The sequence below is a fragment of the Pituophis catenifer genome, unplaced genomic scaffold, assembly GCF_029215685.1.
Source record: "Pituophis catenifer annectens isolate HBS135680 unplaced genomic scaffold, rPitCat1.0.hap2 SCAF_2, whole genome shotgun sequence".
In the NCBI taxonomy this organism is placed as follows: Eukaryota; Metazoa; Chordata; class Lepidosauria; order Squamata; family Colubridae; genus Pituophis; species Pituophis catenifer.
The window spans coordinates 4926450-4953857 of NW_027256882.1; the positions used below are offsets into that span (position 1 = coordinate 4926450).

The following is a 27408-nucleotide window of genomic DNA, read 5'->3' on the forward strand; positions in this document are numbered from 1 at the left end:
GAGGAAGTGGACAAGGCTGTAGGTGCGATGAGTTCCTCCATCTGTTTGTTGGACCCGTGCCCCTCCTGGCTGGTTTCAGCCAGCAGGGAGGTGACACGAGGCTGGTTCCAGGCTTTAGTTAACGCATCCTTGAGGGAGGGGTCCTTCCCGCAACCATTAAAGGAAGCGGTTGTAAGGGCCCTCCTCAAGATGCCTTCCCTGGATCCAGCAGAATTAAAGAACTTTCGGCCAGTCTCCAACCTACCCTTTGTGGGAAAGGTTGTAGAGAAAGTGGTGGCAAAGACCAGGTCCAACACACATAACAATCCCCAAACACCCCCCCGCCCACCACAATTCTCTACCCCTAAACCACCCAAACATCCACACAACAGACCAAGTAACACTGTCCAACAGCTCACTGATGGTGGCCCTTTAGTTCATTTTTGAGTGCAATTACAGCTCTGGGATAAAAACTATTCAGAAGACGTGTGGTCCGAGTTTTAATTGTTCTGTATCTTCTGCCAGAAGGCAACAGTCCAAAAAGATTGTAAGCAGGATGGGAAGAGTCTCTGAGAATGTTATGCAACTTCCTCAAACAGCAAGATTTGAAGATATCATCCAGGGCTGGTAGCTGGAGTCCAATGATATTCTGGGCAGTTTTAATGATTCTCTCTACAGCTTTTTTGTCTGCTACAGAGCTGCTCCCATACCATGCAAGAATGCCATATGTCAGGACACTCTCAATGGTGCTGGGATGGTAGGATAATAGGCTTGGTGGGGGGACATGTGATTGGGTGGGAGTGAGTGACATCAAGTTGGAAACGTCCACCCAGGTTTTGTGGCTCCCAATGTTTTGTTTTCTGTGGGAAATGGGCCCAAGTGGCTCTTTAAGTGTTTAAGGTTGCCAACCCCTGCCCTAACTGAAACTACATTCCACAAATGCCTTTCTACAGATTGTGTCCTAGGCTACCGGAGTCAATAGGAGGGGTGTGAGTTTCACAGCCTGCCAACATGGTCAATTGGAGAATGATTTATGAAATGCCCAGGGAGGAGGGGGGGAGACAGGGTCATGAGAGCCCGCAAATTTATGTGAGGTCAGTACTGACTGCATCAGAGTATTGCCAGAATGGTACTCCTAATAAATGACTGTATTTCTTTTCAAGTTTGGCTTGTGGCTCATGAATTAATTAGGGCATCTTTCGGAAACTTCACAGACAGTCAGAACTCCTTTTAAAGTCTATCAAGATCACCAGGTTTCCTGAATTCTGGATTCTCCAATTGCTCCCCGATATCTGAGGTGCCGGGAGGGAAAATCAGGCAACCATGGCAGAGGATGGGCTATCAGAAGAGAGCCTGATTGCAGCCGGAGTGCAGCTTCCCTCAAACATCAAAGCTGAGATGAGTGCTGCAGCGGCGGAAGCAAGAAGAGATGAATATTGGTGAAAGTTAATCCCTAAAGCACCTGAGGTTAAGTTCCCCACCCCAATGTCCAGAAAAAGGGGAATCCCCTGAGCGAGCTGGGAAGAGTGGAGTGGATGCTGGACTGGAAACAAGCCAGGCTCCCAAAGCCCCTGATGGAGTCCCTGGGAAGTTCCAGAGAGCAGCTGAAGGAGGAATTTGACTGAGCCACCCTTCGTGATGAGGGGCCATCATGCAGGACAAAAGGGAGGGATGAGCAGTGGATCCCTTTGAAGTGAGGAGAAGCAGACAGGAATACAGCCTCCCTTCTTCACCCATCAGAAGGAGGCTGCAACCAGTGCCTTTTCCACGCAGCAGGCACGCTGCCCAGGGCAAACAGCCACCTCCCTCTCTCCGAACTAGAGCTAAGGAAGATGGCCAGCCACATCAAACACAAGCATACCACCTAATCATTGGGGGGGGGGTTATGACGGTTGGAGTCAGACTGTCACCAGCCAGTAAGCCCAGCAGGGGCTTGTCATCTGTGACAAGGGTAAAGTGTCTGCTGTACAAGTAGCCATCGCTTCCCTGTCCAGCTTGCTGTAGTTATGCTTGGCGGCGGACAATGTGTGGGAATAGAAGGCGACAGGAGCCTCCTGGCCACTTGGTAGCTGGTAGCTGAGGACAGTGCTGACCCCGAATGGTGTGGCGTCACAAGTCAAAATCAGGGGCAGAGGGTCACTGTAATGGGCCAACACGCTGTCTGATGTCAGTAGGTTCTTTACAGCAGCAAAAGCGGATGCCTCGGTTCGGCCCCAGACCCAGGAAGCCTTTTTTCCTAGCAGCTTATGCAAAGACTCTGCAACGGTGGCCTTCTGAGCCAAAAGCATGCTGTAGAAATTGAGCAAGCCTAAGAAGGCTTGCAGTTGCCTCTTGTTTTTTTAGAGTAGGGGCATCCCTAATGGTGGCAATTTTGTTCTTGGTGGGGTGAATCCTTGGACCGTCGATCATGTACCCCAGGAATTCAACCCTCGGCATGGCTATGTGAGATTTTTCGTGCTTGACTGTGAGCCCTGCCTCTCTGAATTTGGTCAGGACAGCCCTGAGATGGGCAAACAGGGATGGCTTGTCGGTAGTGGACACCAGGACCTCATCAAAATATGGCATTACCCCAGGAATTCCCTGTAGTAGCCGTTCTATGATACTTTGGAACAGTCCTGGTGCCATGCTGACACCGAATTGCAAATGGCGGCAGTTAAATGCGCCTCTCTGGGTGACAATTGTTTGTGCTTTGGCTGTGCTGTCATCGACCGGCAGCTGCTGGTATGCTTGCGCGAGGTTGAGTTTGGCGAATATGGTGCCTGTTCCCAATGAATGCAATAAATTCTGAACGAAGGGAACAGGATAGGCACTCTGCTGCAGGGCCTTATTGATTGTACATTTGTAATCTGTGCAGATGCGGAACGAGCCATCAGCTTTGACCAGTGTGACTATAAGGGTTTCCCAGCAGGAGGGAATCCTCCTCGAGGATCCCTTGGCCAATTAATTTATCCAATTCCTTATTGATTTTTGGCTAAATTGCAAGGGGGACCTGTATAGGCTTAATTATAATTGGTGCTATCTTGGGATCAAGGCTGAAGGAAATAGATGTTCCTTTGTACTTGCCTAAACCATTGCTGAAAACGTTCTCAAACTCCTTGATGGGGTCGTCTGCGCCGTTATCTGTGATGGTGTTGATGCCGGTCACTCCCATGCACAGGGCCTCGAACCAATCCAAGCCAAGCAGGCTTGGTAGGACTCCCTTGTCCACTAGGCTGAAAACCCCCAGAATCGAACCTGGAACGTTCCACTGCCAACAACAGGGATATGATTTCCCTGATAGTCTTTGAGTTGCACTCTTTGGAGCCTCAAGTCTCCAAGGCTGGGTTGAACAGAGCTGGTGGGGCATTATGCGGTCATCATGCTGGCAGACGATGGTTCTGCAGAACAGTGTTAAAGGCCGGCTACGACTCCTAACTCCACTGGGACTCTGGTCTACTTGTCCTTATTCTTCCGATCCCACCTCATCGCCAGCGTTAGATCGATGAATGGAAGAGACGGACTCACCTTCTTCAGTAACAACAGTTGAAGGATTGTTTTTAATAATGGTTAATTCTTTAATGCTGAAGAACATTCAATTTGTTATTTGTAATTTAAAGCCAGGATCTAATCTGGTTGCCACCCAGACAAAGAACAACATTTCTTTCTTTTTTAAAAAAGTCTTTTTATTATTTTTTTAAAGAGCAAAACTTGACAAACACAAACACAAACATTTCCTTTTTCCAACAGTTTCATATCGGTATTCTTCTATTATTTACATTTTTCCCCTGCCCTTCTTTAACTATACTTGTCTTTATAGTCCCTTTATTCCTTATTTCTCTCTATATAACCTTTCACACATACTATTATATCTATCTATTATTTTACAAACATTTTCCGTTTTGTGACATTTTCCCATTCTTTTGTTATTTACTATTTCTAATCTCCAGCCAGTTATACCATTTGTTCCATACTGCATAGTATTCTGTATCCTCCTTTTCTTTTATATCCTTCGTTAGTTTGTCCATCTCATCATAGTCCAGAATTTTCTTCTCAGTTCTTCCTCAGTTGGTAAATTAGTATTTTTCTATGCATATGCTAGCTTTACTGCTGTAATTATATGTAAAATTAGGTATTGTATTTCTTTGATATATTTCCTGGTGGATATTCCCAATAAGAATAACTTCAGTTTCCAATCTATGGGTTGCTCAATTATCTCTTCCAACCATTTCCTAATTTTGGTCCAGTATCTTTTTGCGGATGGGCATGTCCACCATAAATGATATGTTCCGTAAGCCTTTTTACATTTCCAACATGTTGGTGAAATGTTTGGAAACATCTTGGCAAGCCTTGCCAGAGGGAAATGCCATTTCTAGAACATCTTGATCTGGTTTTCCTTGAATGCCATTTTATATTTGTTTCCCACAAATATGGGAAACAAATATAATTTTTCCCATTTCTCAAATTCCCATTTTATCATTGTCTCCTTGACGACCTCGTCTTTCATCTTGTATCTCAATAAATATTTATATATATTGCTAATTAATTGTTCTTCCATTCCTTGTATAATTTTATCCAATTCTTGCAGGCCATTTTGAATTTCATATAATTTTATACCCTCTTTGTATTTGGAGTGAATTTGTGTATATGTCCACCAGTCTATCTCCCTACCTAGATCTTCTTCTAGTTCTAGTTTTGTTTTCAAACTTCCCTGTTCACTTAACAAATCCTTATATCTAATTACCTTATCAATATCAATTAAATTTGGAGGTTTCAATGCTTCCATTGTAGACAACTACATTGGAATTTTTATGTAGTGCTTTTTTTTTAATTTTCTGCCAAGTCTGTAAGAGAGCATTCTTTAATATATGCTTTTGAAAGGAACTATGTGTTTTAAACTTTTCATCCCAAAGGAATGCCTGCCATCCCGCTTGCAGGTCGTGTCCTTTTATAGCTAAGACCCTTTTATTTCTCAACTCCATCCAATCTTTTAACCAAGTTAAAATAGCTGCCTAATAGTATATTTCCCACTCCAATAATGCTTTACCTTTAGTATCCTGTAAAAGTTTTAATTTAATTCTAGGTTTTTCCCCGCGCCATATAAATCTAATAATTTATTTGATGAGAGAAGCACTTTTGAGGGGTCTCAAGGTCTCTCTTGTGATGTGGAGGATCCTCCCTTTAAGGGGATTTTGGGGCAGACACCCCGCAGACCAGGCTCTGCCTGCAGCTGGCAGGCCTCCTTCCAGCTGAAGGAACCAGCGCAGAGGTGGATTTCAGCAGGTTCTGACCAGTTCTAGAGAACCGGTAGCGGAAATATTGTGTAGTTCGGAGAACTGGTAGTAATAATTCTGACTGGCCCTGCCCCCATCTATTCTCTGCCTCCCAAGTCCCAGCTGATGGGGAGGAAATGGGGATTTTTCAGTAACCTTCCCCTGCATTGAGGAGGGAATGGAGATTTTACAGTATTCTTCCCCTGGAGTGGGGAGGGAATGGGGATTTTACAGTATCCTTCCCCTGCCACGCCCACCAAGCCACACCCACAGAACGGGTAGTAAAACATTTTGAAACTCACAACTGAACCAGCAGTTCCCTGAGGAGATGGGGAGGGGTCCGGCTCCCAGATGGCTTCCCCAGAAACGTGGAGGCAGGGAGTGTAGAAGGGATGGGGGAGGATCTTGGGGAAAGGGAAGGTGGGGGCAGATGGAGGCTGAAAAGATCAGGATTGTTTTTAATAATAATAATATTAATTTTATTTCTATACCGCCCTTCTCCCGAAGGACTCAGGGCGGTGTAGCACCTATTAAAAGCACAAAGACAAACAACAATTAAAATTATTTAAAATTATTAAATAATTTCGGCTCAATATTAAACCCCCCCAAAATTTAAAACATCCAATTTAAAATCATTACATTGATAGCCCGGCTTGGCGGAACAGCAGGGTCTTAAGGGCACAGTGAAATACCCTGAGGTCGGAGATCTTACGCATTTCCGGGGGCAGTTCATTCCACAGGGCTGAGGCTCCCACAGAGAAGGCCCTCTCCCTGGGTGTCGCCAGCCGACATAACTTGGCCGATGGCACCCTGAGGAGACCCTCTCTGTGGGAGCGAACTGGCCAGTGGGAGGCTACTGGTGGCAGAAGTCGGTCTTGAAGGTACCTGGGTCCTATGCCATGGAGCACTTTAAAGGTGGTAACCAACACCTTGAATTGTACCCGGAAGACCACTGGGAGCCAGTGCAGCTCGCGCAGGAGGGGTATCACGTGGGCACAATGGGTTGCGCCCATAACAATCCGCACGGCCGAATTCTGGACCAGTTGGAGCCTCCGAGTGCTCTTCAAGGGGAGCCCCATGTAGAGAGCATTACAATAGTCTAGCCGGGAGGTGACAAGGGCATGAGTGACTGTGCGCAAGGCATCCCGGTCCAGAAAGGGCTGCAACTGGCGAATCAGGCGAACCTGATAAAAAGCCCCCCTGGCCACGGCCGTCATATGCTCTTCAAAAGACAGCCGTGCATCTAGGAGGACACCCAGATTGCGAGCCCTCTCTGTGGGGGGCAGCAATTCACCCCCAATAGTCAGCGATGACACCAGCTGACTATATCGGGATGCCAGAAGCCACAGCCACTCGGTCTTGGAAGGGTTGAGTCTAAGCCTATTTCTCCCCATCCAGACCTGCACGGCCTCCAGGCAGCGAGACATCACATCAAGGGCATCGTTGCAATATCAATATTACATCGATGTAATAACTGTTAATTCTATGATGCTGTAGAACATTCAATTTGTTATTTGAATTTTGAAGCACAGCTCTTATATGGTTGCCACCCAGACAAAAAACAACATTTCAAGTGTGGGTTGTTGTTGTTTTCAAAATAAGCCCATTTGCATCTGGGAACATTAAAGATCTTTGTGGAATAGCTTAAAAAAGGAGCAGCTTTACAAAATGAAAATCGTGAGTGAGCAAGAAATGTAAATTCTGGAAAAGAAGAAATATTTCAGCAAGAAAATGGATGGAGCATTTTTAAATAAGTGGAAATTGAAGTTTCAAACTGGCATTTTATTGAAAATATCTTCAACTCATATAGATTACTTTTAGTAGCTGATTCAGCCTTTCATCCTTCTGAGGTCGCTAAAATGAGAAGCCAGATTGCTGGGAACTTTTCTGACTTTGTAAACTGCTCTGAGATAAAGTGGCAACACATTGTGGAATAGTATATAAATCTAAGTGGAATCGCTATTGCTATATAGTTTCTCCTGAGCATGGATCCTTCTATGAGAAATAAGAGGACCATTCTGAGCAAAGCTCTTTCCACATTCCATGCATTTAAATGGTTTCTCTCCTGAGTGGATCTTTTTGTGGCTTATAAATCCACTGCTCTGAGTAAACGTCTTTCCACACTCCATGCATTTATACGGCTTCTCCCCTGTGTGGATCCTCTTATGGGAAATAAGATGATCTCTTCGAGCAAAGGTCTTTCCACACTCCATGCATTTATATGGCTTCTCTCCTGTGTGGATCATCTTATGGGAAATAAGAGTACCTCTTCGACCAAAGGCCTGTCCACAGTCCGTGCATTTATATGGTTTGTCTCCTGAGTGGATCTTTTTGTGGTTTCTAAGTCCACTGCCATGAGTAAATGTCTTTCCACATTCCATGCATTTATACTGCTTCTCCCCTGTGTGGAACGTCTTATGGGATATAAGATAAGATCTTTGAGCAAAGGCCTTTCCACACTCCACGCATTTATATGGCTTCTCCCCTGTGTGGATCCTTTTATGGGAAATAAAATTACTTCTATCAGCAAAGGTCTTTCCACATTCCATGCATTTAAATGGCTTCTCCCCTGTGTGGAACATCTTATGGGAAATAAGACTATATCTATGAGCAAAGGCCTTTCCACAGTCCGTGCATTTATATGGTTTCTCTCCTGAGTGGATCTTTTTGTGTTTTCTAAGTCCACTGCCATGAGTAAATGTCTTTCCACATTCCATGCATTTATACTGCTTCTCCCCTGTGTGGAACATCTTATGGGATATAAAATAATCTCTTTCAGCAAAGGTCTTTCCACACTCCATGCATTTATATGGCTTCTCCTCTGCGTGGACCACCTTTTGGTGGGCTCTAAGTCCATTGCTCTGAGCAAAACTCTTTCCACACTCCATGCATTTATATGGCTTCTCTCCTGTGTGGATCATCTTATGGGAATTAAGATTACTTCTTTGAGAAAAGGTCTTTCCACATTCCATGCATTTAAATGGCTTCTCTCCTGAGTGGAGCTTTTTGTGTCTTGTAAGTCCAGTGATCTGAGCAAAACTCTTTCCACATTCTATGCATTTATATGGTTTCTCCCCTGTGTGGGTCATCTTATGGGAAATAAAATTACCTCTATGAGCAAAGGTCTTTCCACACTCCATGCATTTATATGGTTTCTCCCCTGTGTGGATCCTTTTATGGATACTAAGTGTACTGCTACGTGCAAAGGTCTTTCCACACTCTATGCATTTATACAGCTTCTCCTGTGCGTGGATCATCCTATGGGAAGTAAGTGCACTGCTCAGAGCAAAGGTCTTTCCACACTCTATGCATTTATATGGCTTCTCTTGTGTGTGGGTCACCTTATGGGAAGTAAGTGTACTGCTAAGAGCAAAGGTCTTTCCACATTCTATGCATTTATACGGCTTCTCCCCTGTGTGGATCATGTTATGGGAAATAAGATGACTTCTTTTACGAAAGGTTTTTCCACATTCCATGCATTTAAATGGTTTCTCTCCTGAGTGGATCTTTTTGTGGTTTCTAAGTCCAGGGCGCTGAGCAAAGGTCTTTCCACACTCTATGCATTTAAATGGCTTCTCCCCCGTGTGGATCATCTTATGGGAAATAAGACTACATCTATGAGCAAAGGTCTTTCCACATTCCATGCATTTATACGGCTTCTCCCCTGTGTGGATCATCTCATGGGAAATAAGATTACATCTATCAGCAAAGGTCTTTCCACATTCCATGCATTTAAATGGTTTCTCTCCTGAATGAATCTTTTGGTGTGTTGTAAGTCCAGTGCTCTGAGTAAACATCTTTCCACATTCCATGCATTTATATGGCTTCTCCCCTGTGTGGATCCTCTTATGGGAAGTAAGTGTACCGCTATGAGCAAAGGTCTTTCCACATTCCATGCATTTATATGGTTTCTCCCCTGTGTGGATCCTCTTATGGGTAGTAAGTTGCCCACTTGTTCTAAAACATTTTCCACATTCCAAACATTTATAAGGCTTCTCTTTTGTGTCAATCGCTTTTTGAGATTTAAGAATGTTATTTCCAAGAGAAATAATTTTGTCCTTTGTGTCTTTATAATTTTGTCCTTTGTGTCTTCTTATAGCATCATCTCCTTTGTTTTGGGTTAAATAGTGTTCATTTACTTGTACCTTAGCTTTGATTAGCTTCACACTTTTCCCAACATATTTTTTCCTTATTTTCTCTCGTTGGGCAAGAAAGTCTTGCATCGGAGCATCGGTGGAAGATGAGCTTTCCTGATTCAAATTCTCTGACTGGTTTCTCTCATGGCTTTCTAATTCCATTTGAATTCCAAACTTCTCAGTTCCATCTTTAGTATTGTGAACTTGGAACAGTTCACAGAAATCTTGATTCTCCTGCCCATTATTACCTTCAAAGCAAAAGGGAAATGAAAATGATAACAACGGTTACAAGAGAAAAAGATCAAAGTGTAGAAAGTCAAGTGAATTTCCTTCTGAGTTTCTTTGAAATTCCATTAGGTTGTATGTTTGCATGCTTCCAGGGGTGTGATATAGACATGATGATTTCTATATTCATGAGTGATGAAAACTTTGAAAATAACTAAAAAACATCTCTTTCTTTACAATTATCTATCTATCTATCTATCTATCTATCTATCTATCTATCTATCATCTATCTATCTATCTATCTATCTATCATCTATCTATGCAAATCTCACTCAGTGTCCGTTTTGAGTTAAGGAATAGAATGGAATAACAGAGTTGGAAGGGACTTTGGAGGTCTTCTAGTCCAACCCCACTTAGGCAGGAAACCCTACACCACTTCAGGAAAATGGTTACTCAATAACTTCCAGTGTTGGAGCATTCACAACTTCTGGAGGCAAGTTGTTCCACTGATTAATTGTTCTCACTGTCAGGAAATTTCTCCTTAGTTCTAAGCTGCTTCTCTCCTTGATTACTTTCCACCCATTGCTTCTTGTCCTACCCTCAGGTGCTTTGGAGAATAGCCTGTGTTCTTTATGGCAGCACCTGAGATATTGGAACACTGCTATCATGTCTCCCCTAGTCCTTCTTTTCATTAAACTAGACGTATCCAGTCCCTGCAACTGGTCTTCTTGTGTTTTAGCCTCCAGTCCCCTAATCATCTTTGTTGCTCTTCTCTGCACTCTTTCTAGAGTCTCAACATCTTTTTTACATTGTGGCAACCAAAACTGAATGCAGTATTCCATGTGTGGCCTTACCAAGGCATTATAAAGTGGTATTAAGATTTCACGTGATCTCGATTTTATCCCTGTTTATGTAGCCTAGAACTGTGTTGGCTTTTTGGGGGGCTGCTGCACACTGCTGGATCATATCTAAATGGTTGTCAACTGGGACTCAAAGATCCCTCTCACAGTTACTACTATTGAGCAAGGTACCACATATATTGGACCTGTGCATTTTGTTTTTCTTGCCTAAATGTAGAACCTTACTTTTTTCAACATTGAATTTCATAATAATCAGGGGAAACATCCAAGGAGGAATTAGGAGAAAACGTAAGATTTATTGGGGTCGGTTAATTTCAGCAGAGACTTGTGAGAAATGAAGCAATTTTGAAACAAGCTCCTTCTTCTCCGGTGTACCTTGGAGCAGTTGCTCCATGGTGTCCATCTGGCGGGCAGGACCCCCACTAGGCCCATTCCTTGATCCCAGCGATGAGACTTTGGAGCAAAATCCCTTGCTTGAAGCCTCCCATTGGCTTGTAAACACTCTTCATGCTGAGACTGGGAAGGTTGGAAGGCATCAAGAATAGCTATTTCATGGCTCCAGACCGGAGACTTCCGGTCTGGAGCCACGGCGCCACAGTCGGGGAAATAGCGGGCTCTAACGAGTCCGTGAAAACCCCGACTGACAAACCACTGCCCGACCGGTCTTCGGACCGACCCTCATCTTGTAGGGATGGGGGGTGAAGAGGAGCGCCTCGGTGGGCCAAGAGGAATAGGCAAGTTCCTCGGAGGCCAGATGGAATCCTCGAAGTTGGTGGGGGTAGGCAGCCATGGTGGCTGCCACAAAGCCGCAGCAGACCGGGAAAAAAGATCGTGCAGGAGGAAGGAAGAAAGAATGAGTTTTTTAAAGCCGGGTGAGTGACACCAACCCAGGCAAACAGCAATGCTATTTAATGGACTTTAACAAATAGGACCCCAAATTGTAAGTAGCGGCTACAGTTCTTTGGGGCTTGAAGATCAGGGGGAAAAAAAACAGTAATTGGAAATAAAGACCCATAATTGACTTTGTTTTAGTAAATTCAATTTGGAAGAATTGGCTTTCAATATTTTAGAAAATTGGGTTTCTCTTTTAATTGGAATGGATTGGAGAAATGTATCTTTGGGAGTTTACGCCTTTGAAAAGTTAACGAAGTTAATGAAGAAAGACAGACAGATGGTTACATTATTGCCATGGAGTCTGCGGTGACTAAGCAGGAGAGTGGATTGAAGAGATTTTACTTTCGTTTGGAAAAGAAACAGTTTAAGCGGCTTTTACTCTGGATTACTTTGAAATTAACGTTGGATCTATGGATTTTGAAGATTCCTATTCTGTTCTTGGGTGATTTTATGAAGAAAGAAGGAACATTCAGGACATTTCATAATGGAAATTAACAAAGCTAGCAAAAAAGGGTGCGGCACAGGAACAAAGAGAGGAAGGAGATGCATTTCACATGAAGCAGACATTACAAAAGCATTAAAGTGATAACACAGAATTTTTAATTTGAACAGATGGACTTTGAAGTGGAACATTTATGGACAGATAGGAAAAAGAAGAAATAAAAGATAAAATTAAATATAACTAAACTAAAATGTAATGTTTAAAAGCCTAAAGATATAAATGATTTTTGAAGTAAAACAGGAGGGTTTTTTGGAGTAATAAAGATAGAAAAATAAGAAATGGTAATTAAAATAGAGGATTGATGTATAGGTGGTTAAAAATAGTAAAGAGGAGTATTAATGTGAGATAACCTTAAGAAAACTTATTGTTTGTTGTAATATGTCTTAATTTTAATTAAGCAAAAGCTGGATTGGTGAATATGATTGATTAATATCTTATTGAATGAAACCATAAGGTACACAGATTTTAGCGATAAACTGTGATTTAATTTAACATATGTTGGAAATGATGATTATTATGAAATATATTGAGAATTAAGTTGAAAGAGTATGCTGGGAAATTGACATGAAATAGATAATTATACTGCAAGGGAAAGTTAAAATAAGAGGTGATGGGTGCCAACTAGATAAGAGTTTGAGACTCGGAGGAAATAAGTTGGAAACTAGTTAAAATGCTGGAAATCAGCCAAACAATTGTAGGAGAGTTGGAGGAGATTATGCTGTAAATCAGCCAAACAAGAGTTGGAGTTTTGGAAGAGGCTATGCTGTAAATCAGCCAAACACAATATGCTGTAAATCAGCCAATAAAATGCTGGAAATCAGCCAAACAACAGGAGGAGAGTTGGAGGAGATTATGCTGGAAATCAGCCAAACAATGGTGGGAGTTTTGGAGAAGATTATGCTAGAAATTAGCCAAACATAATATGCTGGAAATCAGCCAATAACGGTGGGAAGTTCGGAGGAGATTATGCTGGAAATCAGCCTACAATAGTTGGTGCTCTGGAGGAGGTTATGCTGGGAATCAGCCAAACATAATATGCTGGAAAACAGCTAATTAAATAGAGGGAGGTATGGAGGAGATTGTGTTGGAAATTAGTTTAAATAAACCATGTTCTGGTGATAAAACTGTGTAATATGAAATGTGTAACAGATGATAAGTGGGATAAAACCAAAGACAAATTGATAAAGTTCAAGATACTAAGATTTGATAAAAAAGGTCAAGAGACTAAGATATAGAAAGAACTTTGTTTTATAAATTGTAATAAAAATGGAGTTGCATTGAATTTGAATTTAAGAATTATGGTGATAAAATTGTAAGGTAAATAATTAGAATAGGAGATTAGAATATTGTTAAAAATTATTTTGACATTGATGGTAAAAAATATAATAAAGACAATGTGGAGAAGAACCAGATATAATCAGGATTGATACATAGATATAAAAATGAGCTAAATTTAATTTGAAGTTAAAATTGTATTGATATATTAGATTTGTTTAGATGAAGATACTAGAATCTATGTTAAAATTTGTTCATGTTTTGAATTTTTACTTTTAAAAGATGTAATGGAAAATTGAAAATGGAGCTTGTTAAAGGAATGTAAACGTGTTAACCACCTATGACCGGATCGAGAGACTGTTCTTGAAAGTTTTATTTTATGTTTATGTTTGGGAAAAAAAAATACTTACAAAAAAAAAAAAAAAAGAATAGCTATTTCGCTGCCGCAAAGTCTCATCAGCTTCCAAGGGCTCTTTGGCCGGATCTGGTACAGGCGTCAGTTCACAGAGAATGGAGGCCTAAAGTACTTTAGTGCAAGATCACATGAGACTAGTAATGCAAGATTTCAGGCTACTAATCTCGTGTGATCTTGCACTGCAGTACTTTAGGCCTGTGTTCTTTTAAGAACTGAGGACTGCACGAGATCCAGGGCAAAAGTCTTTGAAAACTAAGAGGCCTTCCTTCTGTTTGCAAAACATTTTGCTCTGGACCTCGTGCAGGTCTTGGTTAGCACAGAACAGAAGCTTAACTGTAGTGCAAGATCATGTGAGATCAATAGTGCTAGATTTCCCAGTACTGATCTTGCATATCTCTCACTACCTTAGGCCCTCTTTTTTCTGCAAATGCACCAAAGTAGGCAAAGGAACCAATGGCTCGGCACATTGTTGCAAGGTACCATATTTTTGGACCATAAGACACACCTAGGTTTAGAGAAGGAAAACAGGAAAAAATATAGTTTTTGGCCTCTGTGCATTCCGTTTTTGCCTTCCCCGTTGCTGGGGAAGCAAAAAAAGGACACACGGAGGCTTTGGGAGGCCAAAAACAGGCTTGTATTCACTCTATAGGACACACAGACATTTCCACCACTTTTTTTGGGGGGGGGGGGAGTGCGTCTTATAGTCTGAAAAATACGGTAAGTCCCTGTGGGGATGGGGGAATAGGTAGGGCAAATGTTGCAGCGCTTCTGCTGTCATTCGTAAGTGTGAATGACGGCCATGGTGTGGCAACTCTCATAATTTCGGGACTGGGTCTCAAGTACTTGGGGGAGGGCTGGTCGTAACTTGGAATGGTCACTTAGTGAACTGCCATAACTAGGGGATTACCTGCACCCTAGGATGCTCTTGAGTGACATTGCATGAACATTGCATTGTTCTTGAATTGGACTGGGAGAATGCTCTTACATGGGCTGAGTGTGAAAGTTCTGTTCTCACACAATTTTGGAGGACAAATGACAACACACGCCTCTTACATGACCTCCAGAGGACACATAAAAGCACACCTCGTTCCACAGATAAGTTCAAATAGAAATGGAAAAAATACAGATAGGAAATGGCCCAAAAGCATTTCAGCAATGAGACACTTGCTCTTTCCTTCCGTGGAGGACGAGAAGGCAAGATCCCTTCCTTCTCCCTCCCAGGAGACGATATCTTATTAGTGATTTTTTAATAAAAATCTAACTATAATCTGTTTTCTTGAACTCTCTGATTGGGGACTAGAGAACTCTTACCCAGAGAGGCCACGTTCCTATGGTTTTCAAGCATGACTTCCGAATGCAGCGCTTTCTGGTCAGGATCCAGCTGAGACCATTCCTTCTCAGAGAAAGACACAGCCACCTCCTCAAAGGACACGAGACTCCCCTGAACACGGAAAAAAAAGAACAGAACAGGAGGATTCGCAAGATCTGTTCATCTTCATCAGTGATTTAGACAAGGGGATAGAAGGGGAACTCATCAAATTTGCAGACAAGACCAAATTGACAGGAATAGCAACACTCCAGAAGATAAACTCCAGATATAGAAGGATCGACAGATTGGGCCCCATCTAACAAAATTAAATCAACATTGAGAAATGTAAGGTTCCACATTTAGAAAAGAAAAACCAAATGAACTGGCATAGAATAGATGATACCTGGCTCAACAGTAGTAAGGGCAACAGGGATCTTGGAGTCCTAGTGGACAATCATTTAAACATGAGCCAGCAGTGTGCTACAGTTGCCAAAAAGAAAAAAAACAAAACCAACAGAATCATAGGCTGCATTAAGAGCCATGGAATCAAGATGACATGAAGTGTTAGTACCACTTTAAAAGGCCTTCATAAGACCACACGTGGAATATTGCATCCAGGTTTGGTTGCCAGAAAGAGTGAAGAGAAGAGTGGACTGGAGGCTAAAACATATAGTATAAAGGAATTGGGTGAGTCTAGTTTCATGAAAAGAAGGCCTAGAGGGTGACATGATAGAAGTGTTCCAAGAAGCAATGGATGGAAACGATTCAAGGAGAGAACCAACCTACAAGTAAAGAGAAATTTCCTGACAGTGAGGACAATTAATCAGTGGAATGACTTGTCTCCAGAAATTGTGGGTGCTCCAACACTGGAGGTGTCTATGAAGAAACTGGACAGCCATTTATCTGAAATGTTATAGGGCTCCCAGTCTGAGTAGGGGGTTGGATTAGAAGACCTCCAAGATCCCTACCAACTATGTTTTCTATTCAATTGTTCCCAAAGTCTGAAAGTAAAGATTTGCACTAAGTTAAATGGCTATGCATCACACAAGTCCACAAGTTTTTTCACTGAAAAAATATTTGGGGAAGTTCATTGATTCTTCAAAACCTTCAGTGCCTTTCAGTAAAGGGATTACCATTTCTGGATCAACTGATCTATTGCTCTGTCTATCAGTGATTGATCTAGTAGTCTGAGCCATTGGCTGAAAGAAAGAAAATAAGGAAGAGAAAACTACAGGTTATAAACGAGGCTGTATAAAAATGGTAATGCAGCAATGTATTTAATTATCTTTCATTAGAATTACCCTAAAAACAGGGTCTGTAGCAGTTACTGTCACTGTGATACGTTTACTCTTGAAGGACTTTTTAAAAATTGCTTCTTATAAACTCAAAGTTGGAGGAGTACCTAGCAGAAAAAGATAACCAGAGGAAGCTATGCTGGCTGACAGGAACTTGAAAATGCTATTCTGCTCTCCATGTTGTGGAAGAAGACAAAAATAATCCAGCCCAAACAAGAGGGGAAAATAGAAGGAGGGAGCCCTCTGCACACCCACTTCTCTTCCTGAAGGTAAAATAGAAATCTAATATCTTTTCCCTTTCTTACTTTATTTGGAGGTTCAACCGCAGTTTGATCTCCGTCATAAAAACCAGAAATCCTTGTTCTTTGTTTCTCTGTAAGGAATAAATAATTTCAAATTGCATAATTAACAAAATAGGAGGAGCTATTCCATAGATGAGAAGAGTGAACGAAGTTAAGACAGATGGGAAATTGGAGGATCTTCCATTACCTCCTGAGGTGTCCCGACTTGGATCTTCCCAAGGGATCCTCCTGAAAAAAACCTCCTGAGGGGGATTTGATGTATTCTTCTTTCCCTCAGGATCTCTGATCTCCACAGTGCAACACTTCAAATAGGAGGAAGGAAAAAAGAAGCAGAATTAATGTACATGACAGGACACAAAGTGGATTCTCATATTTGGAACACAACCTCAAAGCCCCCAATATCCATCTGTGAGGTTGAGTGAGAAAACAAGGGAACAATTTCCTACAAACATTGGTGAATTTCCACATATGATGAACGCCAGAGAAATTTGGAAAGGAGGGGTGAAGTATTCAAACACTTTCTCTATTCCCTTCTGAGCTCCCTAAAGTCTCTCACCTGCAATTGGACCTGCTCCTTCTGCTCCTCCGCCTGGCTCAGGAGGAGGCCTTCCGCCAGGGCCACCGCCTGGGAGCTGGTCTCTGCTCCACACTCCCGCACCCAGCCCTCCATCTCTGGGGGCAGGAGAGCCAGGAGCTGCTCCAGAACCACCAGGTCCAGCATCTGGGCTTTGGTGTGCTTTTCTGGTCTCAGCCATCGCCTGCAAAAGCCATGGAGTCGGCTGCAAAGTCCTCGGGGACCCTCAGCCTCCCGGTATTGGATGGAGGTCCAGGGCTGAACTTCTGAAGGGAGGATGGTTTCCTCCTCCAGGATCTCCTGCCCGGTTCTTGTCCAGAGCTTCGCCCCCTTCCCTGGCTGAGCAGCTGAAGGGCCTTTTCCGGCTCCCTCCTTTCCAAAAGGTTGTGTCTCCATCCTTTCTCTGTCCTGCAGAGCAACTGCAAATGGCTCCAAGGACTCTGGTGGGTCTCCAGATGCCTCTTCCTTCACGGGACCATTTCTGGGGCTGCAGGACTGATCCCTGCAAGGGATTCCGCTCTTTTTCTTCTTCCCCCAAGAGAAAAGTTTGCCTTGCAAAGACCACAAATGGCTTCCAGTTTCTGTATCTGAGATGGGAAGAAAAAGAAACGCCAAGAATTAGAAAGTGGAATTCAGCCACTGAGCGACCTTCCCCCAACCTGCCCGGAGCCCCAAGCGGCTCATCCCACCGCAGAGCCCAGGTCCCCCCGAGCAGGGCCGGTAAGGAGGCAGCTGGAGAGGCCGCCCCGCTTCTCTCCCCCTCTGGAGAGAGGATGGAGCCCTCGGGGAGCCCAGTGCGAATCTTGCCTCCTCTTCGCCCGGCTTCTCTCCTCTCCTGCTGGGCCTCCGCTAGGCCGACCCGACCCTCTCCCACTCGGGCTCTTCCCCGGGTCCCCTGCAGGGAGAGGGCGGCTGGGGAGTATGGGACCTGGGAAGAGCCCCCCCTCACCCGAGGCACGTCTGGTTGTTCCCCCGCCAGACTCTCCCGCAGCTTCTCCGCCTCCTCCGGGCCTCCAGGGGTTAAGGCGAGCGAGTGCAAAATCCTAGAAAGACAAGACTCTGGTGGGCCAATGGGGAAGCGCTTGGAATTCCCTTCCCTTGGCGGAGGGCGCCCCCTGGTGGATTTGGCGCGAAGTGCCAGGATGGTAGAAAGGGCGGGAAAGAGGAGCGCGTCTGAGGGGAAGGGAGAGGGCGGGGATGATGGGCTTGGGAGTAGGGGAATGAAAGGCCCCTCTCCATGGTTCTGTCAGACAAAGGCTTCGACCTCTGTGCTACTTTTCCCCCTTTTATATCAACCCAAAATGCATTGAAGGTTTTCCTCTTTTTTCTGTTTTGTTTCTAGAGCGGTTTGGTTATTTCTTCTATATAATGGAACTCCACTTTCATTCTAATGTAATGAAGTGGGCTCTGATGGATGACCACTGGATAACTTTCTATTCACTCTATTCTAAAAAGCAATGCATCCGGTTGGAAAAAGTACAAACTCAGCCAAAATCCTTTTGGTTCCTCTAGGAGGCCTCTAAGTTGTCAGAAGAAAGGAACATTCTAATGACATACAGCTTAAAGGTTGGTTAGGTCAAGGGGATCCACATGAGTTAAAAGTTGTCCATCGTCAAAAGATAAAAGATATGCTTCAGTAATCTACAAAAAGAATTATGATTGTTTTGCAAAGAAACTCTGTAATGTCAATTAAAATTGATAAATGTATAGGACCATATGAACTGCTGACTTCAAAAGAATCCTTTGTCTAGAAGGGTATAAAACCAGTGTACCTAATTCCTGTCTTTGTTCAACGCTTCATGTACAGAGCCTTGAACCTATTGCGCAATATATAAAATCTGTCTCTGATCAACCCAAAAGTTGTGTTTGTCTTATTAAATCCACAACATTTATGGCACCCTGCAGATGGGACTACAAGGCAGAGAACTTTTGTTCTACCAGACAGCCTGCCTCAGTGGGAATCGACGCCTCCCCAAGGAAAATCCACTGGCCGGCCATTAGGACTCCTTTGAAGTCCATGGAGATTCAGTGAGGAGGTGCCGTAAACCCGCTGACAAAGACAGGCTAGTCAAGAATCCTTGAAGGTTGATCAGATACAGAGACTCAACAAAAAAAAAAAAAAAAGAAAAGAAAAGAAAAGAAAAGAAAAGAAAAGAAAAGAAAAGAAAAGAAAGAAAGAAAGAGGAAAAGAAAACAGGTAAGTATAAATCAGAGAGTTAAAGTCTCTCTGTTTAGAGGTACCTACCCATTAAAAGGGTGGAAGAGTGGGGTTTGATCAACCTCCTAGGAGACCAGTTGGCGTGCTGAAGTCTCTGGAATTGGAATTAAGGAACTAAGTATTGTGTGTAATCTTATGTGTGGTAAGAGAAGAACTAATTGCAGTGTTATAATTTTTCTGATAAACTGACATTCTTAAACAGCCAGAGTTTACTGTTCTTCCCTCCCGGGGTTTAGCAGGCAGTTAAAAAGGTGAAGCCTGTCTAAATGGGAAAACAGATAGGATTTGATCAATTTGGTGTGATTTCTGTTAAATATATATGTATATATATAATGATAGTGTGTAAATTTGAATGGAATTTAATTGATTGTGATATGTGTGGCTGCCAGCAAAGTGAGATGATTTGTGCTTGAGGCTGTGGGAGATATTTGAGAATGGTTGGTTTGCATGAAGTGGGATTTTTTGTATGTGAAATTGGTTTAAACAAGAAGTTGATTGCAGTACAAATATGAAAAGCCTGTGTGTTGATAAAGTGAGAAATTAGAGAAATACTAATGTTAGTATAGTAATAATACTGTGTTGCTTTGTTGTAAGAATGCTGAATGGAAGAGAGAAGCGAGGCTTCCTTGCATGCTGTACATTTTTTCCCTCTTCCCCCCCTCTTTTCCTTTGTAAGAGAGAAACAGTTCCTTTTAACTTTTTTCCTTTCTCTCACCCCCTCCTTTTTTCCCCTGGGAGATGAGAGGCACGAAAGAGGGTGGGGTATGGTTTAACCATTTTTTTTCTCTCAGAAAAGCAGCCAGAAAAAGAAGGGGGAAGTGGGTGATCGGCTAATGCTGTTGCTGCTAGGTCTCTTTAATTTGCATATGAAAACTTTTCTGCTCTGAATACAATTTTGATTTTATTTTTTCTGGAAATTTTTGGAGGTTTAAAAACGCTTCATTAAACTTGTACTCAGGATCCTGTTGTTTCGCCAGGCTGGGTTAGCAACATAATTTTAAATCGGATGTTTTAAATTTCTGAGGTTTTAAATTGAGCCGAATCCATTTAATATTTTTAATTATTTTAAATTGGTGTTGTTTTGTTTTTTTAAACAAAATAGGCTGTACACCGCCTTGAGTCCTTCGGGAGAAGGATGGTATAGAAATAAAATTATTTTTATTCTTATTTTTATTCTATCTCAAAGAAATTATTTTGAAAGATTTTTTTAATCTACTATTGTTTTATTTTTGAAGCTGTCTTTCTTAAATGTTTTTTATGTCTGCGTGCATTCTGCATCCTTAACAGATGGCACGTTTGTTCGTTTGTATGTTTGTTTGTTGTTTATTTGTTTGTTTGCTAGTAGCACAAGTTACTGCCCTTTTTGGGAATTGTCACAGAGATGAGTTGGAAATTGCGATGTGTGGTGGGAGAGATTCAGTGGCATTTTTGTCTAAAATGTTGGATTCTGCCTCGAGAGTATGCTTGTTTTTGTTCACTTCAGTTTGCGGGGAGATTAGATAATTGGTGCTGAGGAGCTCATTTGTTTATAGAGGGATATACGGTAGTTGAAGGAAGAGAGGAAGTTTTAAGGGAAGTCAGAAAGTTGCCTTTAAGTTTGTCTACACAGACTTGTGCTGGCTTGGAAATCAGGATGGCAGTGGTAGGAGGAATTGAATGTTATAATAAGAAGGAGTTAGAGAAAGTAGAATTGATGGAAAGGAGAAGGTATGTGATTTGTTTTTGGAAAGTTATGGAAGTTGGCAGATTGAAATGTGGAAGTGCTAAGAAGTAGGAGAGAAGTGGTGATCTGAGCAGGGAAGACAGCGTTAAAGATTGCCCGATCCAAAGAAGAGAAGTGGTGTTTTTTCGTTGACAGAGATCAGATTAAGTGAACAAAGCATTTGAATACACTTAATCAGTGAAGGGAGTGTTGGAAGATTTGAGAAGCTCAATATTAAAAGCACAAGAAAATTCCCCTAAAGAAAATAGGCAGAAACTCCGGCAGAGTTCAGCCCCCACCTTTACCAATGGGCCATTAAGAAACTGAGACGCCACCTTAATTTCCACAACAAAAGGAAGAACTAATTCCAGGAGTTTTGAATTCAGGAAGGGAAAGCTCTGCCTTTCAGCAATCTTTAAAGGGAAAGACTTTTTTTCCCCCAACAGGAGTAGTAAACAAAAATCACTCCTGATAGAAAGGAGGGGTAGCGTCTCCGCCTCCATCTATAAACAAGCAAGAATTAAGACAATCCTATGTGTATTAATTGAATCTGGATCTTGGAGTTTGAAATGGGAGGGACATGAAAGAGGAAGCCTTGAAAATTTTGAAACAGGCTTTAACCAGGGCTCCTGTATTGCGTTTGCTAAATTTGGAAAAGCCATTCGGTCTCTTTGTAGACACACACACACACACACACACACACACACACATTGAATTGCACGAGAGGTGTTGGCTCGGAAAGTAGGCAATTGACCTTTGGGGAGCCCTCATTGTAAACACCCCACATCAAGTCAGAACTATCCTTCAGTGGTGGTTATCTGATTCAAAATTCTAAACAAAAATAAAACAATTTTAATGCAACACAGATTTGATTTTAAACTACAGATCACAATTTGAATCAAGCACAGTTCTTAACCAACACCAGATCAATGGATCACCTTGGATGAGAACATTATGGTGTTGAAATAATTGGCTTACATACAAAAACAAGAACTGATTTGGAAGGACACCCCCTGGAGACAAATTGCCTCGAAATTGGTCTGCTCAAACCTTTGAATTGTATTCATTAAATTAAGCTCTATGGACAGGGAGCCTGGATAGCTCAGTGGATAAATGCATTGTAATTTAACACCAGCTGTCTGCAATTACTGTAAATTCAAATCTCACCAGGCTCAAGGTTGACTCAGCCTTCCATCCTTTCTAAGGTAGGTGAATTGAGGACCCAGTTTGTGGGGGGCAATAAGCTGACTTTATGACGGCTATTGCTTAATGCATTGTAACCCTTAGTCTCTGGACATCATTTGGCAAAATATGGGTGGAGTCATTGGGGACTTCAAGCTATTGTACATGAACTTTTAAACTAAGCTATGATTGTATTGGGATATATCCTTTAGTAACATCAATTATAAACAAATGTGGGTTGCAGCTTTTATCTGCAGTAATGCTACAGCAACAGTGGTGTCAAGAGTTTTACCCAACCTAGACAGATTATCATCATATGAACTGTTGTTTGGAGTAGTTTTCACTACAGGAAGCATATGCATTACTTTCTTGGAAACCAGAGACAAAGTATTGAAACAATATGTGTATAACCTGTCCAGATATTTTGAAGTTTTTAGGAAACAAGGACTATTAGCCCAAACACCACCTTTGAAGTTCCAGTCCACAACTTCCACCATGATGATTGGATGTTAATCCAAACTGGACGGAAGTTAGACCCCAAGTGAACGGGCTCAATCTCATCAAGGAAATCCAGTGAAGTTGATGATCCAAAGGATCCAGCCACCAGTGGGAATAGCATTCTTCATCATCTGGACTATTTTTGTATTTTTTCTTTCTTAGGATTCAGTGGTTGCCTATGCTGTTTCCCAACTGAAAAGGACTACAACTGCTCAGATTCCTTTGCGCACTCGCCCAGATGTATTGGTTTTGTAATTGTGTTTTTAAGATCTTAGGAGGACAATCCTGGATCCACTGGATGAGACTGATACCAGGTGATCATCAGCCTTGCTGAATCACTCCGGAAGCTGATTCTCTACGCACGGCAGAAGATTTGTAAAGAGGACAACTGCCTTCACATTGTACATATACATATTATTAGCTTTAATATAACACTTTCTTACACATGCTAATGTTATTAGAAGTTTGGGAGTATGTTTTGTGGGTACTTGTTGTTCTAATCTTGCTAGTAATTTTGTTTTACATATATAAGGAACGTTTTTGTGGTAGACCTAGGATTTTTATTGCTACTCCTGTTTCCCAAATCACATGCACCACTAACCCTCTCCCTGACGTAGTGAGCTTCACACCATGGTTGATTATGATTTGTTTATGGCTTTGGACATTATTCGCACTAGGACTCTCAAGTGAACATAAGATGAACATTGATTCCCTAGATGACTACACTTTAGGTCAAGTTCACTCACGCCAAGAACGCATTGTATATACACGAGGTCGTTACCTTAGACCTAAGTCAACTCCACCACCTAAGGTTGCACTATTGACATTCCCAGCTGAGGGGGGAATAGATAAGGAAAATGGGCCTCTACAACAATTGCATAGAGGAGACTATATATCACGGATTTTGGAATAAAGTCAAGATCTTGTTAAACAGTATGACCCTACCCTAGGTCAGAAATGCTGCTTATGTTTATCTACTAGCCCTACATCTTATCATGCTGTTCCTGTCAAACCACAACTCTGGGTTAGAACAAAGGCTACCAGAAATAAACTTTAAGAAGGGAAAGTGGGGTGGATGGAATCTGTCCAAGACCATTTCAACCTTCAGAATTTCCACTTTGGTTCAACTTGAAGTCCAAATTAGATTTGTGTATCCTTTTTCCACCTGGAAATACTACCTCTCGATATGTTTTTTGAAGGACCAATTCTCAGAGATAAACAGAAGGACCTCTCACTGGAAGTCCCATTGCAACCACTGGCAGGAATGTTTGTGGCAGGGACTTAGGGGTCTGGACTAATGCAAGGAACTACTGAGTGCATGCCTTTTCCATAAATCTTCTTATGTGGAAAGGATGCATATTTGTGTTTACCAACAAACTGGACAGGAACATGTAACAAACCAGGTGTGGTCAGAGAAATTGCCAAGGAATTGCAGGATAGGGCTTCCAAGATAGGTCAGAGGTTATAAACAACTGACATGTGGTTTTCTTGGTTGCCTGGATCCGGGTAAATTAATATGGCTGTGGCAGGCCTAGCTTTTATTCCTTGTGCAATCCCTATGCTGAAACATCTATAAATAAGAACAGTAAAGGAGATTCAAGTTGAAAAGGAACTAGCTTTGATAGAACGTTTTCTTAATCAACTTGGTCCATATCCTGTAGAAGAACATAAAGATTCTGAGGCAGACCCATATGAGGAAATGGAACCTGTAGAAAAAGGTAGAGAATCTCCCCAAGAATCAAGAGAGTAGAAAAACAATCAAGAACTACCTATCCTTTACTTTTATTAATTATCTTTTGTTAGACCCTATATATGGTAGATTTGTTTATTGGAATCTTGTATACTCAGAAGTTAAACTTATATGAGAATAGTGAAAGTTTCTGCATTGAAAAACTTTCAGAGGGGGGAATAATGTAATGAAGTGGGCTCTGATGGATGACCACTGGATAACTTTCTATTCACTCTATTCTAAAAAGCAATGCATCCGGTTGGAAAAAGTACAAACTCAGCCAAAATCCTTTTGGTTCCTCTAGGAGGCCTCTAAGTTGTCAGAAGAAAGGAACATTCTAATGACATACAGCTTAAAGGTTGGTTAGGTCAAGGGGATCCACATGAGTTAAAAGTTGTCCATCGTCAAAAGATAAAAGATATGCTTCAGTAATCTACAAAAAGAATTATGATTGTTTTGCAAAGAAACTCTGTAATGTCAATTAAAATTGATAAATGTATAGGACCATATGAACTGCTGACTTCAAAAGAATCCTTTGTCTAGAAGGGTATAAAACCATTGTACCTAATTCCTGTCTTTGTTCAACGCTTCATGTACAGAGCCTTGAACCTATTGCGCAATATATAAAATCTGTCTCTGATCAACCCAAAAGTTGTGTTTGTCTTATTAAATCCACAACAATTCGGTCTGCTTCTTATTCATTTAGAGAGGAGAGAAATCTTTGTGGCAGTCCCTGAGATATGGGAAGATGCCATCATGTCTCCCCTTGTCCTTCTTTTCATCAGACTAGTAAATACTCAGTTCCAGCAACCGTTTTTTAATATGTTTTTGCCTCCGTCTTTGTTGCACTTTTTAGAGTCTCAAGATCTTGTTTGTTTGTTATGCAAAACACAAAGAAAAATAGAAATAGTTAATTAAGGGAAGGAGAGAGGGGGGAAAAAAGTCTTGAGGTACAAGAAAAAAAAGGGGGGGGAAAGACGTTGACTTCTTTTTAGCACAGTGTAAAATTAAAAAAAAAAAAAAACCATTCCAGCCTGAGAATTCTGTCTAATGGACAAAAGCAAAGTTATATTAAGTCTGGTTTTTTTGAACACTTTAAATATGAAAATGTCCAATTTAACAGCTGGAGAAGGAAAGGGCACAATAATCTTGAAGTCCCCGTTGTGGCTGAGGGAGAGAGGGAGGGAGGGCTCCCGCCTGAGGGGACCTGCGCTCTGATTGGTTGCTGTGGGTGGAAAGGGGGCGTTTCCCTGTTTTCCCGCCTTTTCCTTCTGGGCGCCGTTTGAGATTTACCTCAGGATCTTCCTGGCGGTCTTCTCTGCTGCGAATCTTAAATATGTTTATTTAGTATTTAGTATTTATTAAATTTTTATACCACCCCTCTCCCGAAGGACTCGGGGCGGTGAACAGCCAGAATTAAAAACACACAATACAAATATTAAAATACATTAAAACAAAATTAAATTATCTTTGGCTTCTCCAATTTAAAACCCCTTACCCATAATATTCACCCAATTAAAAATTTTTTACCCAGCCCGGCTTGCTGAAATAGAAAAGTCTTCAGGGCCTGGCGGAAGGTCCGGAGGTCCGGGATTAGTCGTATCCCTGGGGGTAGCTCATTCCAGAGGGCGGGTGCCCCCACAGAGAAGGCTCTTCCCCGGGGGGTCGCCAGCCGACATTGCCTGACAGACGACACCCTGAGGAGGCCCTCTCTGTGGGAGCTGTTGGCCGGTGGGAGGTTATCGGAGGCAGAAGGTGGTCTCGTAAGTAACCGGGTCCTAAGCCATGGAGCGCTTTGAAGATGAGAACCAACACCTTGAAGCGCACTCGGAAGACCACTGGAAGCCAATGCAGCTCGCGCAGGAGAGGTGTCACGTGGGAGTGCCATGTCGCCCCCATAAGTACCCACGCGGCCGCATTCTGCACCAGTTGGAGCCTCCGAGTGCTCCTCAAGGGGAGCCCCATGTAGAGAGTGTTGCAGTAGTCAAGGCGGGAAGTGACGAGGGCATGAGTGACCGTGCATAGGGAGTCCCGATCCAGAAAGGGGCGCAACTGGCGTATCAGGCGAACCTGATAGAAAGCCCCCCTGGCCACGGCCATCATATGCTCTTCTAAAGACAGCCGTGCGTCCAGGAGGACACCCAAGTTACGCGCCCTCTCCGTGGGGGCCAATGTCTCGCCCCCAATAGTCAGCGATGACACCAGCTGACTATATCGGGACGCCGGCAGCCACAGCCACTCAGTCTTGGAGGGATTGAGTCGGAGCCTGTTCCTCCCCATCCAGTTTATATGGAAGTAAAAGTAAACGTTTGTCTCCGTGTCTCCCTCTTCCTTTGGACAGCAGCTGCCTATTTCCTCCACGTTAAACCTCTTCAGTTGTTGCTTCCAGTCGGGGATTTGGGTTTCTATTTAATCCTCTGAGAGTGTCAGAAGAAAAATCAGGTCCAGTTCCAGGAAGGGAAGAAAATGGAGGTCCAGTTCCAGGAAGGGAAGAAAATGGAGGCTGCTTAAGAAAGGAGGTTGATTGACGGGCAGAACCAACAACGGCCTGCAGTCAGAAAAGAAGAGCGCTTGAAGGGACTTTGGAGGTCTTCTAGTCCAACCCCTGTCGAAGTTCTCTGCGGAAAGGAGCAGGAAGCGGAGGAGAAACGACCCAACTTTATTCCGGGATCTCCGTTCTTTGCAAGGAAAAGGGGGACCCTGACCCACAGAGAGAAAGGGGATTTCGCATTTGGGTTTGAGGGGCGGGAAATTGGAAGGGGCCTGTTCGTCCAGACATTCCATGCAAGAGAGACGCGTGTTTCAAGGAAGGAAACGGGGTTTTTCTCCCCTGAAGCGAAGCGGCGCCTTTCCCTGGTTTAGCTGAGGGTTTTCCGTGGGTCCTTTCGGATTGGGGGGTGTCTGTGTGTGACCCCCAACTTGTCCTCATTGGCTGCGGGGCTGCCCCTCCCCCACCTTGTCATCCAGTACAGTAGCTCTTCCTACAGCAGAATCTTAATATTTTGTGTGTGTGAAGCACCAATGGGAACTCTGCCTGCTTTCAGCATCATCAGTCTCCAGGCAG

The 27408-nt window shown here is 42.7% G+C and overlaps 2 protein-coding genes across 2 annotated transcripts in view; one reads left to right on the forward strand and one right to left on the reverse strand.

The window, feature by feature from the left end:
* The window catches only part of LOC139311676 (uncharacterized), a 396884-nt gene that overhangs the window by 150917 nt on the left and 218559 nt on the right, over positions 1-27408 (forward strand).
* LOC139311667 (zinc finger protein 107-like) lies at positions 7010-17411 on the reverse strand. The gene is made up of 5 exons (XM_070936145.1): positions 16998-17411; positions 16629-16743; positions 16445-16512; positions 14847-14976; positions 7010-9612 (listed from the first exon to the last, which is right to left on the reverse strand). Exons 1-5 carry the CDS (start codon positions 17409-17411, stop codon positions 7175-7177), a joined length of 3165 nt encoding a protein of 1054 aa, XP_070792246.1. The 3' UTR covers positions 7010-7174.

What these genes read in the sequence shown, in the direction of transcription:
- LOC139311667 (XM_070936145.1), bottom strand. Translation starts at nt 17,411, where the DNA reads ATGGAGACACAACCTTTTGGAAAGGAGGGAGCCGGAAAAGGCCCTTCA. An exon ending in AGGAGCAGGTCCAATTGCAG is followed by an intron (nt 16,744 to 16,997) that starts GTGAGAGACTTT and finishes TCCTATTTGAAG; the next exon opens with TGTTGCACTGTGGAGATCAG. An exon ending in AAGTCGGGACACCTCAGGAG is followed by an intron (nt 16,513 to 16,628) that starts GTAATGGAAGAT and finishes TATTCCTTACAG; the next exon opens with AGAAACAAAGAACAAGGATT.